The sequence below is a fragment of the Typha angustifolia genome, chromosome 8, assembly GCF_048772165.1.
Source record: "Typha angustifolia cultivar Huaian chromosome 8, ASM4877216v1, whole genome shotgun sequence".
Classification (NCBI taxonomy): domain Eukaryota; kingdom Viridiplantae; phylum Streptophyta; class Magnoliopsida; order Poales; family Typhaceae; genus Typha; species Typha angustifolia.
In genome coordinates this window covers 17,491,491-17,505,183 of record NC_133246.1, presented here as the reverse complement: position 1 = coordinate 17,505,183, position 13,693 = coordinate 17,491,491, and the positions used below count along the sequence as shown (strand labels likewise).

Below are 13,693 nucleotides of genomic sequence, written 5' to 3'. Positions count from 1 at the left end.
GTCTTGGACTCGGGTGGGCTGCAGGCTACAGCCCACTAACCCAAATGTTGTGTGGGCTACAGTCTGCAGCCCACTAATCCAACCTTGGTGGGCTGTGGTTAGGCCCCCAGCCCACCAAGGCCCTCTTGCTATTTGGGTTGGGTTTGAGTCTACCCATTGCCTTTAGCCTAGCCCATTTGGGGCCATTTGGACCCTATAACATTGTTTATCTTTTTCACCTGATTTAATTAGCATAATCCCTCGTAATGACAATCTAGTATTATGTGAATTTTAGGATAACATAAGAATCGCCCTAGGATACCCTTGACTCATGTATTTGCCAAACATAAATGCGCTAATAAGATAATTAATTCGATTAGTTCGCTAATCTTACGTATGGCTTACTTGCGTGAATTAATAAGATTGACACCGCGTGACGAGGATTTTGAGATTCCGAAGGAGCCGGCTAGCTGACGAGATTTACCTTACTGTGGAGACCCCCTAGGCGAGTAGAGTTATACAAATCTAGAATAATATAATTACAGTCATTATACCTGTAATGACACTGTAGGAAATATCGGTATTAATGCATGCATTTAGTACACCATGTTATATATTTACATATGCAGTTATTGATAACTTGCTCATCATGATATTATGAGATTGTTAATGTAGTATAAGCATTAGCGTGGTATGCTTTGCATGTATTCTGTATGATATACCCTTGCATATGTATCTATTGTGAATATAGAATGTAACGATCATGATGACTATGATATGCTTTATACACCCATAGACACTGCACCACTTCTGACTAGGTAGTACCCTTACTCACTCAGCCCAGGATTAAGGGTAGAGTGTATCTTATATGACTATACTATTAGCGGCCTATACCTGAGGTCGGAAAGCCTGTGTGGCATTCAGGTAGTTATGCTGCATAGTCAGGACTAGATTATGATGATAGAAGAACATAATTGTGAGGCAGGAATATAACTCTAGCGGTACCTGACGACGCAGGGTTATGGCGTCTGTTGATGAGCCAAGGGTTCCCGATTCTCCCACCGAGGGCGGTGATGATTTAGAGAGAGTGAGATATAGGCTTACGACCGGGGTCCTTAGTCTGATGGTCACAGACAACCGGTCACATGTAGTGTCGCCGTGTAGGTGATATTACCGCTAGATGTGTATATATCCCCCTTGATGTATGAGATGATAGATGATTATGTGATGGACGATTGTTTCTTGATAGTATTTACCCTGTGTGATGAATAGCTCGGTGAGCGATGATAAGTATGACTAAACTGCTATTTTATTGCTATGCATAACATGTAAAACCTATGATTGAGATGTGTACGAATAAGAAATTGTATCAAGCTTTATATCTGTATGAACATATCGTGATACGTTTAGGAACTAGCATGTTCTAGGATAGTGACTGGTAATCTTAATCAATTGCATTGATTTAGTAAATTATGGTAAGTCATTTCAACAAGTATATTGTTATTGTCAACAAATATAGGCATACATTGGATATACACATGTGATTTCATTATTTTAGATTGTATGGATCCTACTCGCTGGGCTGTAAGCTCACCACCTTGTGGTAGCATTATTTCAGAGCTAGGGGACGCAGGTGCGGGTAGCAAGGAGTAGCTGCTTTTTATTTTCAGTATGTATGTTAGTTGTATTAAGCCCCTGCGAGGGCGTTATGATGATGTCGTATTTTGGACTTTAACATTATATTTTTGGATGTATATTTGGAAGGTTTGTTGTGGCCTGTGGAACTTGTATCCGGACTCTTATAGTTGAGTTTATTTATAGTGAAATTGTGATGTTGTTTGCCTTGTGAAATCCTTGTATCGAGGTTTGGGTGTTTCACTCTCTCTCTTATAATAGGATAATTATTTGATAATAATTGCTCGTTAAAAAAAACTAAGCGGGAAATATATGCAGGCTCAAATATGTTTAAATGGGCTTCCCATGCCTGAGCTGGGCCTTGAGATTAGCTTTCAAACCCAAGCTTAGGCTCAACCACACACACATACACAGAGATCATTTTGCAAATAAATAAGCCTTTCGAGGTGAGATGGTGGTTAAGTAGTCATAATCCAAGGGGTACCATTTACTTGCACATCACCGTTTCAAGGACAGATTTCTATAGTAAATTCCTATATCGGATGCAATTCATGGATCCAAACCCGGGAAGTTATCGGGTCTGCCTCATCTATCGTGGAGTACTTATTCGGTTCGTCGTTTATGCGTCGTATTATCCTTTTTGTAACCGAAGCGGAACTCGTGTCGTCCTCTTCTTTTTGAGGAGTAAAAAAAAAAGTTAGTGGTTTTAAGCTTTGTAGCCAAGAAGATTTCAATAAGTGGAGTTCGCGATCGTTGATTTCTGGGTTTTTTTTTTTCTTTAATTTAGCGCGTTCGCGTTCTCTCCATTATTTTTGGTTTGGTGTTTCGATTCGAATGCTCGATGCTTCTAGGGTTTCTCGGAAGCTTTAATAAAGTGACTCCATTCAGTAGTTTCTAGAATCGTTTGCAATAAATGTATACTTTACTTAGAATTTTGTTGGACGATCGCTTTCGATCTACATCTGAATTGAATTCGTGGTATTAATTCGGATCTATATTCTGATGTCGATTTGCTTTCTCTCTCCGACATCTTTGGCCTCCGCAGTTGAAGAGGGGAAAAGAGCAAACTTTTTGAGAGTTTAGGGTTTAATCGAAGCAATTGCAAGAAGAATAGTTAGCGATGAGTTTTGTTTTTAGGGGGAGCAGGGCAGACCTTGAAAATGGATTGCCGGAATTTATCCCAGAGAGGCGCTCAATGGTAAGGTCGCAACTCTAAATGATTCAGATCTCGTTGTTTGGTGTTGAATTCAGTGATTTCTTACTGTTTCTTTGGTCGGTTTTCAGCGAATGCATGGTAGTCGACCGGTTAATACCAATTCTCTGGCTTTTCTTGCCACAGGTATACTGCATTACCTGTTGGAGCAATTGTAATTTGGTCGTGTGATTCTATCTAACATTATCTACCTTATTTTTTGGCAGTTCTTTTGCTATTTATGATGCTGAACTCGCATCAAATGTCGCCAAATTTTCTGGTATTATTATCACAGAATGTTACATTTGCGTGGTTCTTTCTCTGTAGAATCATATGATAATTTTCCTTTATTGGTTATGTTGCTCTTGTAGATATGGCTAGTTTTGGGCGTCTTTCTAATGGCTACTGGCCTTAGGATGTATGCTACATGTCAGCAACTCCAAGCACAAGCACATGCTGCTGCTGCCAGTGGCTTGCTTGGGCATACAGAGTTACGGCTCCATGTGCCACCGTCGATAGCCTTCGCAACTAGAGGGCGGTTACAAAGCCTTAGACTCCAACTTGCTCTTCTAGACAGGGAATTTGATGATTTAGGTGCTGGAATATTTTTGATCTTCTGAAAAAGTTGCTCCTTCTAATGTTGGATAAAGATTAAGGATCAGCTCAATTTATTTTCTTGCAGATTATGATGCTTTGAGAGCCTTAGACTTTGACAATAGTCCGCATGCGTTTTCTATGAGTGACGAAGAGATCAATTCTCTTCCGGTACATAAATACAAAGTCCAGTCACACCAGGAAGCTGCATCTAGCAGGCAAAGGCAAGATAAACTCTCTCCTGCTTTACCAGTTAAAATAGTTTTACTGATTTAGTTGTAATTCATCATTTCAAATGTATGTGTTGTTTCACAGCAATGGGCTATCGCTGCAGCAGGCATCATCACCCTCTCTATCTGTAAATGAGGTATGAATTAAGTTCTATCCTGAATTTGTGATTATATAGTACTGATTCTGTTTCGCAGTCAAATTCATTAGTATATTTCTGGCAAATTCTTGCATTTTATTGGTACTTACACTCATGGGATTATTTAGTGAAATAATTATTCTTCATACCTTGGATTAAGGTGACTGTTTTAGGTCTTTATGTCATTTTCATGTCCTTAAGGGTAGAACTGAGTCATAAGTTGCTGTTAATTATATGATATAGCATTACTCAGTGAAAAAAAAAGATAACATCTAATTCAGATCTTAAGAATCCTACCTTTTAAAGTTTTTATGCCTACTACTATTTACAAAGAGTATTTTTGAATCATCTATCAGTGTAGGAAATCCATTCCTCAATCCAGTTTCATGCATTGGATTCTTTTTAGATGGATATTGTAATTTGAAATCTTATTTGGAGAAAAACGGATTTACTCGAGGGCCTAAAATTATATTTATGTTGAATAACTGCTTTTCTATAAGAGCTACAGAACTAAGTAATTTTCATATGATAGAAATTGCAATTTCTCTTGCTGAAATGCGGGACCTATCAATTTCATTCTTTCTGAGCAGAAAAGGCAAGATAGCACCAAAGTAGAGGGTACTCATAAAGCTGTGGAAGATGAACTTACTTGCAGCGTTTGCTTAGAGCAAGTAAATGTGGGAGAAGTAATAAGAAGTTTGCCATGCTTGCATCAGGTACTACTAATTTTTTGCGTTGTAACAGTTAGTATAAATTATCTAAGCATGCAATTGGTCCATCCGACCAACTCTGTGTCTGTTCTTCCACATAAAAATTTCTTCTACCTTTCTCGTTATCATGTTGTACTGTATGAAGTCGTCAATTTCAACACTTCTCTGTTTGAAATACATCTCCACCATAGAATGTGTTGTGATTTTTTAAAACCCATTGGACTATTTTGACATTCCCTACTAATTCCCTATACATGTGCAGCAGTAGGGTGGTTCGCTAAATTTACGTAATTATAAAAGATTGTTTGGCTAAGTTATTATGTTGACTTAATTTTTTTAAGCTACACTTCAGCACGCTTGTCCAGATGACATTGTATATTCTAACACATCACTTTTATGCAAAGTAGGAATGTTACAAGCACTTTTTTTTTGGCTTATGTCAAAACTTATAGTTCATGTCGACCACTTTCTAGTTGGGTGTTTATGTTCTGCTTTAATCAGATTATTTGATGCAACAAGAGTTCATGATGCCATATTCTGGGGGTACTTTGAGGTACTGGTTTATCTGTTTCTTTTCAAACAAGGGGCATGTTAATAGTGCTGATTTGGCTAATTGTTATGTCCTCAATATTTGAGAAACATCCATATCTGTTTCACAACTATTCCCATATATTTGTGTCAATGACAAAGTTGATCCTATATATTGCTTCTAAGAAGAATACAGTCATTGGTTAGTTAGTTACCATTCTTAAGTTTGCAAATGACTTGCCTGACAATGAAGTGACCTTTTTATCTTCCTTTCTCCTTTTGTTCAAGTCCTTCGATATTGGAACTGGAAGGGAATCATTTTGTTATATATTTCTTGCCATTTGGCCATATGATATTCTCTTCTACGTGTTATCAGATCAACTTCTAATTATGATAAATTTCTCTATGTTTCTTTCTCCAGTTTCATGCCAACTGCATCGACCCCTGGCTGCGCCAGCAGGGTACATGCCCTGTATGTAAACATAGGGCAAGTTCTGGGTGGCAAGAGAGTACTAATGCTGAAATGGATGCTTCTGATATGGTGTAGCCATCTTTGAAAATATCCTAGTTACTGACAAGCCAGTGTAAATAAGTTTTTGGAGTTCCTAAGAGCATGTAATTTGCCTGTATATAATGGCTATGCAGATAGGTATATGCATTTATTCTAAATGTCTACCAACTTTCATCTCCTTTCTATCTATGATCACACTCGAATCATCATCAGCTGAATGACTTCTTGAAAGAAAGTTTGTTTATATTCTGTCAATGTCTAGATGCCATTTAGCAAGTAATACACGAACTGATATCATTTATTTATTCATTTGTCAAGGATTAAGAGTCCACTTGATAAAGACAATAAACACCCTGCAGGGAAAAGAAAGCAAAAGATAAAATCACCATTCAAACTTAACGTATTAAATTGTTATATTATTTTTATAAGAAACCTTTTAACGTATTCCATGCAAAACACACAAAGATCCAACGGTAGAAGCGCCTTAATTAGTCCCAGATCATGACCACAGCGATCACTGCAACGCCCATGAGCACGGCAAAGAACTTGAAGAAGGGAGTGTCGAAGGAGCTTGGCTGCAGAGGCTTAAAACCTTTAGCTATGAGATGGTTGATGGCCACATAGACGAACACCCCAGTTGCAATGCCCATGGAGATGGCATAGATCCAATCAGCCACTGACCCCTCCGTCGTGGCGTCGATGGCGACTCCGATGCCTACGCCGATAGGGCTTGACACGGCGAAGGCCAGCGAGTATGCCACAGTAGTCAGCAACGGCCTCTTTGGTAACATTCTAAGCAGTGCAATGCCCATTGCGATGGCTGCAAATATCTTATGCAGGCATATGGTCCATAGATTCCTCCATGCATCATACTTTGTACCTTAAAGAGAAATATATAGAGTAGTCACAGGATCAAGTTCTACGTCATCCATGATACGAGCCCAAGGTGTATACGTAGTATATATTCTCTCATATATATATATATATATATATAGAAAATGTTAATTTGATCTCACACCTGATACTCCAATAGCTATTCCTTCAAACACAGAGTGGAAGCAAAGAGCAAGGATGAGCAAAAGCGTATCTCCAAACGACGTCGTCCTCACGAAGACCAGATGCACCTCCGCACTCATCTCCCTCCCTTGCTCTTCTCCACCACTCCCTCCTTCCACTTGCACTTTAGCCTTAATCCTCTGGCTACTCTGCGTCACTGTGATAATAACACAGTCGCCAAGCATGGTGAGCAAATACCCTGACGACGCCAGCATGAAGGCAAAGGGGTAAGTTTTCGACGTAAGCTCCGCGAAGTTGCTATTGGAATCGGCCAAGAAGTGCATGAGAGATGTGCCCAAGAAGACTCCTCCTGCGAATTGCGTCCCCATAAGAAGAAAACTTTCGTTCCATCGGAAGAAGTAGGGCGAGACGCCGCCGGCGAAGGTGCTCACTAGAAGGATCACAAGGCACCAGATCTTTACAGCAACCAAATCTTTTGCTCTCAAATTGATTTGGGTATCAGTTGGGGGACCGTCGACGACGCCGCCATGACCACTTGCTCGAATGGATAGTAGAGTTAGGAGGAGGAAGGTCACATAAAGAGGCCTCATGGCTTCCATGAAACTTAGAAAGCTTTGAGATGGATAAGAGATATGGTTAATTATCCTCAAAGACTGTTAGCCGCTTACCTATTAATACATGCATGTATGATTTCATCATTCTAACTGGTTATAGTTGTTCTTCTTCTTGATCTTGCTATGTAGTACATCTCTGACTTTTGGATTGTTGTACTTGTACTGCATCGGATTGCAATATTTTTGGATATATTTCACAAATTGCAGGACACCAGATCAACCTCCCTACGTTTGTTCTCAAATCTTTGTTTATTAATGTGGATCGCGTGTGTTAAGTTTCTATTTCATTATTGTTGCTGGAAAGCAACCATGTCAGCTCTGAACAAATGTAATAAGAAATATATATATATATATATATATATAAGTTGCGCATCTTAAGCTTAATATATGTAGAAGAATTCGCTTGATATATAATAGAGTTATAAGGACCTTTCTATTTAAAAAATATTAGTCAAAGTACTAATTTCATTAAGCTTAAAATATGTGTACATGTTACGCATATTCTTAATTAAAGGAAGAGATTATCTGGGGTCATCCAATCTAGGGCCAGCTAGTTATATTTATCTAATAGAAAGAAAGTTTGAGTGTAAATTAATTATAACATTATCACTTGATATCAAACTCATGGTATTTAAAACTCAAAACATAGTGTGACAGTTGGTTGGCATGATGGATAATATTTTACATAAGACTAATTAAGAGAAACAATTATACGACCTAACTAAGGGAGAGCAGACCATCGAATGGGCATTCTACATGGATGCCAAGTGTCTGGATTGCGGAAAATTTCTACCATTGAGTGCTGTAGACGATCCTGCTGCTTTTGATACATGGGAGGCCCAAGCTCGATCACCGCTGTTCTGCCCTTTTATTCAGAAAAGGAAAAAAAAAGAAAAGAAAAAAAAAAAACACTGCTGTTCTGCCCTTCTAATGGATCCGTTGCGTTCCCCCAATTACGAAACACCGTCCGATGGAACCAAATGTGGGGTACACGTGTCTTCTGTCAAGTTGCAGAGCCGATAAGACTTATCTTTTCGGTGGTCCCGACTCGTACCCCATCGCACTGTGAACCGCTGCTCGAAGATTCGTGCTCTATGTGATTCTTCCACGAATTTGGTGGCGCGGATCTCGATGCTTAATGAAGCTTTGCCTTTTTTTTTTTATAATTTAGAAAGGTGGGATGGAAGCTTTTGACATCCGAAGTCCAGATTGGAGCTCAATCTTGGCTCCTCCTCCTTCTGGCGACCTCTGGGCTTTTTAATGGATGAAGCAATGGAGAAGCAGCCTACGGCCAATAGGTTAATTTCAGTAAATTCTTTCTCTGTTTGCTTTGTTTTTGGTTATAGTCCATTTTCTGAATACTTAAAAGTTGATCAATTTGGTGCGGAATAACTTATTGTGTTCTGAGTCTAGATCTTTCAATTGTTTGACTGATTTAAATATTCCTCTGTGATCTTGGATGGATTCCAAATAAGTATCTTTGCATATGTTCCAAATTTGATCACTGTTAGTCATAACTGGAAGCAAGAATTGGGTATCCAGCAATACATAAAATTAGTGGTAGGCACAGAGATAAACTGAGCTGGTCGTTTACGAACAGCCCATTTTTGGTATAGGAGGTCAAGGAGGACTTCTTTTATGAAGACCAATCAAGTAGTCAATCTGTTTTAGATATAGTTTGATTTGCCCATTTAGTCTTGATCATCTGTCCTCCTTTTATTTTTTGAACGCTGATTCAATTGTTGTTGCTATTCCTTCTGTTAGTTTCTGATGTCATCCACCTATAGCAGTTGTTCTTCCGAGGCATAACTTTGAAATTCTGTGTATAATTTCTGTACCAATTAATTTGTTTAATCTCTTTTGTCATTTAGTATTACTCATCAATATTACTTATTCCATGCTTCTGTGTTCATGTCATAACTTGCATGTTACCTAAAATTGTTAGTTCTTAGTTTTTAATACTTTTAGCTTTTAATCTTTGCAGCTTGAGTACTTATTTAGCTTGTTTAGGCCCAAGTAGAGTTGAGCAAAGATATTCCACTCCCAACAAATTGTATCATAAAACTATTTCCATATAACGTTTTTCCTTGTTGATTAAAGTTGCCTGTCATCTGGTTCACCATTTGCTTTCTCCCAGAACATATTGTGTTTGGAGATTGTTTGCAACCTGTGACAGTTTTCAATACTCAATAGCTTTGACAGTTTTGATTCACTTTATTGGATATCTATGACCGAGTAAACTGCATGATCAAGTAGAAGCAACATGTCATCTATAATTTGATTATGGCTTTGATTCAAACTAGGAACTGTACAAGGGTATCGATACTAACGGTTTTGTGCATCCATGCACTTTAATGAAGGTTTATATCCTTCAAATAGGAAAGGGAAGTGGACAATCAATTAGTTGCACGATAACTGAGAATTGGAATTGGACATTCTTTGGCAGTTGTACTGTGCTCCAAAAGACATCTGAACTTCCTATATGCATCAAGATATCAAGAGATTTCAATTTTTTTTTTTTTTGTCACATAGTAAGTGCATTGGTCTTGTTAGACCTTTTTCTACTGTTCATGATTCCTAGTCAGCTTGCCTGTATTGTTAAGAGTTTGGTCAGAAGCTGCTAACTTTGGAATGAATCATCTTAGAGCTACGGAACCATGATCTTGTGTTATATTTTTTTCATCCTAATATTTCAGCTCTGATTCCAGCAAAGAACTTTTCCCTACTGGCAGCGAACTGAAGAAGAAAAGGAAGTTAAAATTTGAGCTGAGTGATTTCAACTTGCCATTGGCAAAGCATAAATGTGTAAACCCACTATTTAGCTCTGTTTGTAAGTCTCCGATTGCAGGTAGCTCGGAGTATGAGGAGAATTCGCATGATGAAATAAGTGACACTGAAATAAGAGATGTCCTGGAAGAACAAGATTCTGACAGCGATAGTAACAGTTATCTTGAAGTTTATGACACCAATGTTGGGTCACATCTAAAAGGTACATCTATGGAATCATATGGACCAACCATGATTCTGGACCGGCCTTCTACATCTTGCAGTTCTAGCAGCAATGCTATCACAAACACTCTCAACTCCTTCCAGAGTGCTAACACAGGAGAAGTGAATAAGAGGGAACAAGCAGAGGATAATTGCCAATATGATCCAGGGCATGGTGAGCTACATCTTGAATTTGAAGCAAATAATGATGACATTATCCATGCAAAAAATGGCACGGAACATTCTGACGAAAAAATTGAGGACGTCATGCTTTACTCAAATTGCCCCCTACCAAATGCATTTCCACTTTCATCTGGACTTTGGAGCACCCGTCAAGGTATCGTTCTTCTCATTTCTCCCTTTGTATATTTCCACAGCTTCAGCGGAAAGAGCTTAATGTTCTAGCTTGTGCAGATGCTCGACTGGGTGCCAGGAAACCAACAATTGATCAAGAATTTGAGCAATATTTTTCCATGCTCATGCTTTAGGATAGGATGGTATGGAATCACAGGATCACGCAATCATGTAATCTTTATAAAACTCAAATTTAAATATTTACAACTAATGGTGCTGTTGTACTTCACAGGAAGGAGCCACATCTTGAAAATCTCACAATCATGGAGAAGATAACAGAAAGAATTCACTTGGATTTTATGGAGCAGTAGAAGAAAAGTTTATCCTTTTGACTCCAGCAAACATCCAATAGAGGTCATAATTCAGAATCAATGTATTAAGATCCCGCACATATGAGTAGCCTCCTATGATTTGTACTGTAAATTACAACATGCAAGTAGTCTGCATTGGCTAAGAAATGTTCATGTTACATATTATTCAGTCAGCAGAGTTCATCATAGTATTTAAAGATTTTCCAGATTGCTTGTAGCGCTGTAAGCTTCCTGAGAGAGACCACTGAACATATCATGCATAATTGTATATCCATCCACTGTTTCTCTTTCAAGGAAATGTTTACATTGACAACCATTTTTCTTCTCTCTTTAGAGTAGTGCAGAATTAGGTATTCAGACATATATCTGGACCAACTCGATCCAAAAGCATAATATATAAAAGTTTGGGGACCAATAATGCATATCAACTACTTCCTCGATATTTATTCCATTGGGACTAAACGTTGCCATTGCGACCAGAGATCCTTATCCCTTCCAATCATTAAAGGGTACTCCTTTTTGTTTTCATTTTTTATTTTTAAGGAGATTTAAAGGGCAGTGAAATGGGTCCAAATTGTTTGCCTTCCGAATCCATTGATATTTGATCCCATCAACCGGAGAGGAGCGACAGTGTAAAAAAAGAAGTGATTTTTATAAATCACATTCTATATTTTGTCTATTTTATGATTTACATTCTGTCTTTGAAAATTTTATAACACGACACCTTCTTTTTTCTATAATATTTATTTAACATCCTAAGTTAATTTAACCTAACTGTAATCAAATTGAATGATACCAGAAAAAGAATATTCTATTATAATTCACTATGTAATTTATAATATTTCTAAATTACTATTGTACTCGTCTCTAATTTATTCATAAACATCCATACTTGTTCCTTTTTTTCAAACCATGGAGAACATCATCTAAATATCAAGCTAATCTTAGAGCTTCCAAACTCCAAGCCATGGAGATCTTAGAGCTCCCAAAACGCCAAGTCAATTTTGTTGCTTGTGACCTCAAAGATGGGGGAGGGGGGAGATGAAGAAAATTTGGGAAAAGATGAAGAAAAAAAAAGTTTGAGCTAGAGAGATGAAGAAAATTAGGTAAAGTCGAGGGAACTTCTAAGGCTTTTACTTGGTAGGGATTTTGGGGGATTCTTGTGGATTGTAAAGTTTTGATATTATAATTTGTAAGGTAGAGTTTAGTTATAGATAAGAGGATTTAGATTTTATGGGGTTATGGTTTAGTTTGGAGAAGAAGGATTTTGTTGGGATTTAGGTTATGTTAGAATTTTTTTTAAGGGTATTTTTTTAGTAATATTTAAACTAGAGTCACATAAACTATATAATATGGTTACTATCAGTTAGCTAAAGTAACATTAGGGTGTTAAATAAATATTAAAAAAAAATAAGGGGTAGCGTTATAAAATCTTCAAATACGGACAAAATGTATTTATAAAAATTCCGAAAAAAAAAGAAGGGAGGTTAAAACTCTTATCGCTAGCATTATGCTAATAATATAACAAAATACGATAAAAATTAGAAGAAGAGAAAAAGGCAAAACCTTTCTCACTTCGTCTTCGTCTTCGTCTTCGTCTTCGTGGGTCCCATCGCACGTGACCCTGTTCTCGAGGGATGCGCCTCTAAGGATCGCAACGTACGGCTCCGACGTGGTCCTCCTGCGTGCACGAATCGGCTCCCCTCGCCCAACCTAGGTGGAATGTGGCGTGGGCCCGCCATGTCTCCTGACGTGACCACTGACCGGATCCGCAGTCCTCCCCAACAGCGATCCGATAAGCGTCTGGGTCCCACCCGCTATCGTGCCGGGGGGCTGCGGTCAAATCGCAATAATGGATCCGGGTCCGGTTGTTGGGTACTAATAGGGCCCCGCATCCACACGTGCGGTCCAAGTCCACTCATCCCAAGGTGGTTGGGATCCAGCCCACGAACGAGAAAAAGGAGTGTAAGGGCCGGGGCCCAGAAAAGGGCGCGGGGCGTGTCTTATTCGTAATTCACGTGCAACTCCCCGCTCCACACCGAGGGATGGATCGTTCCCGAGTCGCCATCACTGCCATGCGAGTTCGTACCGGTGCTCCATCAGAGCACACCTGTCGATGCAATCCAACGGACTACATCCCTCGGTCATTGGTACAAGGCAAAAGCCGCTCCACGGACTAGGTAGTAAATTAGGTTGAATCCGTGCAATTATAACGTGTATGACTGTAACTCTGTATTAATAAATGAGAGTTTATGAAAAAAAGAAAGAAAAAAAAAGGAGTGGGTTAAAATTTAAATAATGGTGGATGGATTAGATACTGGGCTGAGTGGGTTTGACTGGATCTTTTGGGCCTTTGGGCCATTGGTAGACTCGCATGTGGAGCGGGACTACTGCTTTGTCTCAGTGGCATTCGTACGAACATTTTGTAGGCATCATGATTAGAGTTTTAAATGCTCACTCCCAGTCGGAGAGGCAAGAAAAAAAGGTTAAAAGAGGGTCACCGACAAGGCCAGCTGTGTTGGCCATATGGGTCATTACATTTGTCTGTCTCTTTCGCAAGCACTCACCATCCAGTTGAGTTTACTGGGCACTTATTTATTAAATATATTTATATTTATATATGGTTTTATCCAATATCTAAAGTCTATTATTTAAACCTATTTGCGTAGGAAATCACTCAACAGTTTGATGTTGGGCATCAAGATTAACCCCCCACAATATGTATGAAAAATAGTTTTGGTAAAATTTGAAGCGATTAAGTTGGAGTGGAATTAGCTTAGTAAGAGGAGGAGCGGTCAATCAAAGTACTGGAAGAGGCAAAGCTGTCGCCCATTTCTGGAGCCAAGAAGGCCCCCCCGTCACATTGTTTGATTCCCCCTCCCCTCCTACACTC

General features: G+C 38.8%; 3 protein-coding genes across 7 annotated transcripts; 2 read left to right on the top strand and 1 right to left on the bottom strand.

Annotated features, from left to right (window-relative positions):
* The first annotated feature begins 2,234 nt into the window (after positions 1-2,234).
* Positions 2,235-5,728, top strand: LOC140765003 (E3 ubiquitin-protein ligase SDIR1-like). Its single transcript, XM_073103915.1, has 9 exons — positions 2,235-2,310; positions 2,660-2,812; positions 2,899-2,953; positions 3,034-3,086; positions 3,178-3,400; positions 3,489-3,624; positions 3,716-3,767; positions 4,358-4,483; positions 5,427-5,728. The coding sequence occupies exons 2-9, from the start codon at positions 2,735-2,737 to the stop codon at positions 5,550-5,552; spliced, it is 849 nt and encodes a 282-aa protein (XP_072960016.1). The 5' UTR covers positions 2,235-2,310; positions 2,660-2,734; the 3' UTR covers positions 5,553-5,728.
* A 52-nt stretch (positions 5,729-5,780) lies between these two features.
* On the bottom strand, positions 5,781-7,191 carry LOC140765002 (zinc transporter 1). Of its 2 annotated transcripts, XR_012105123.1 has the most exons (3): positions 6,535-7,191; positions 5,950-6,396; positions 5,781-5,869 (listed from the first exon to the last, which is right to left on the bottom strand). XR_012105123.1 is itself a non-coding variant. In XM_073103914.1 (2 exons), the coding sequence occupies exons 1-2, from the start codon at positions 7,130-7,132 to the stop codon at positions 6,005-6,007; spliced, it is 990 nt and encodes a 329-aa protein (XP_072960015.1). In that variant the 5' UTR covers positions 7,133-7,191; the 3' UTR covers positions 5,805-6,004. The 2 variants fall into 2 exon arrangements, 1 of the variants encoding a protein (XP_072960015.1); XM_073103914.1 differs by having other exon boundaries at positions 5,805-6,396.
* Positions 7,192-8,287: 1,096 nt separating this feature from the next.
* LOC140765446 (uncharacterized) lies at positions 8,288-10,973 on the top strand. Of its 4 annotated transcripts, none has more exons than XM_073104540.1 (4): positions 8,288-8,445; positions 9,844-10,472; positions 10,550-10,632; positions 10,722-10,973. In XM_073104540.1, exons 1-3 carry the CDS (start codon positions 8,408-8,410, stop codon positions 10,621-10,623), a joined length of 741 nt encoding a protein of 246 aa, XP_072960641.1. In that variant the 5' UTR covers positions 8,288-8,407; the 3' UTR covers positions 10,624-10,632; positions 10,722-10,973. The 4 variants fall into 4 exon arrangements, with proteins under 4 accessions (XP_072960641.1, XP_072960644.1, XP_072960642.1 ...); XM_073104543.1 differs by having other exon boundaries at positions 8,295-8,445; positions 9,996-10,472; XM_073104541.1 differs by having other exon boundaries at positions 8,296-8,445; positions 9,856-10,472.
* Positions 10,974-13,693: the final 2,720 nt, after the last annotated feature.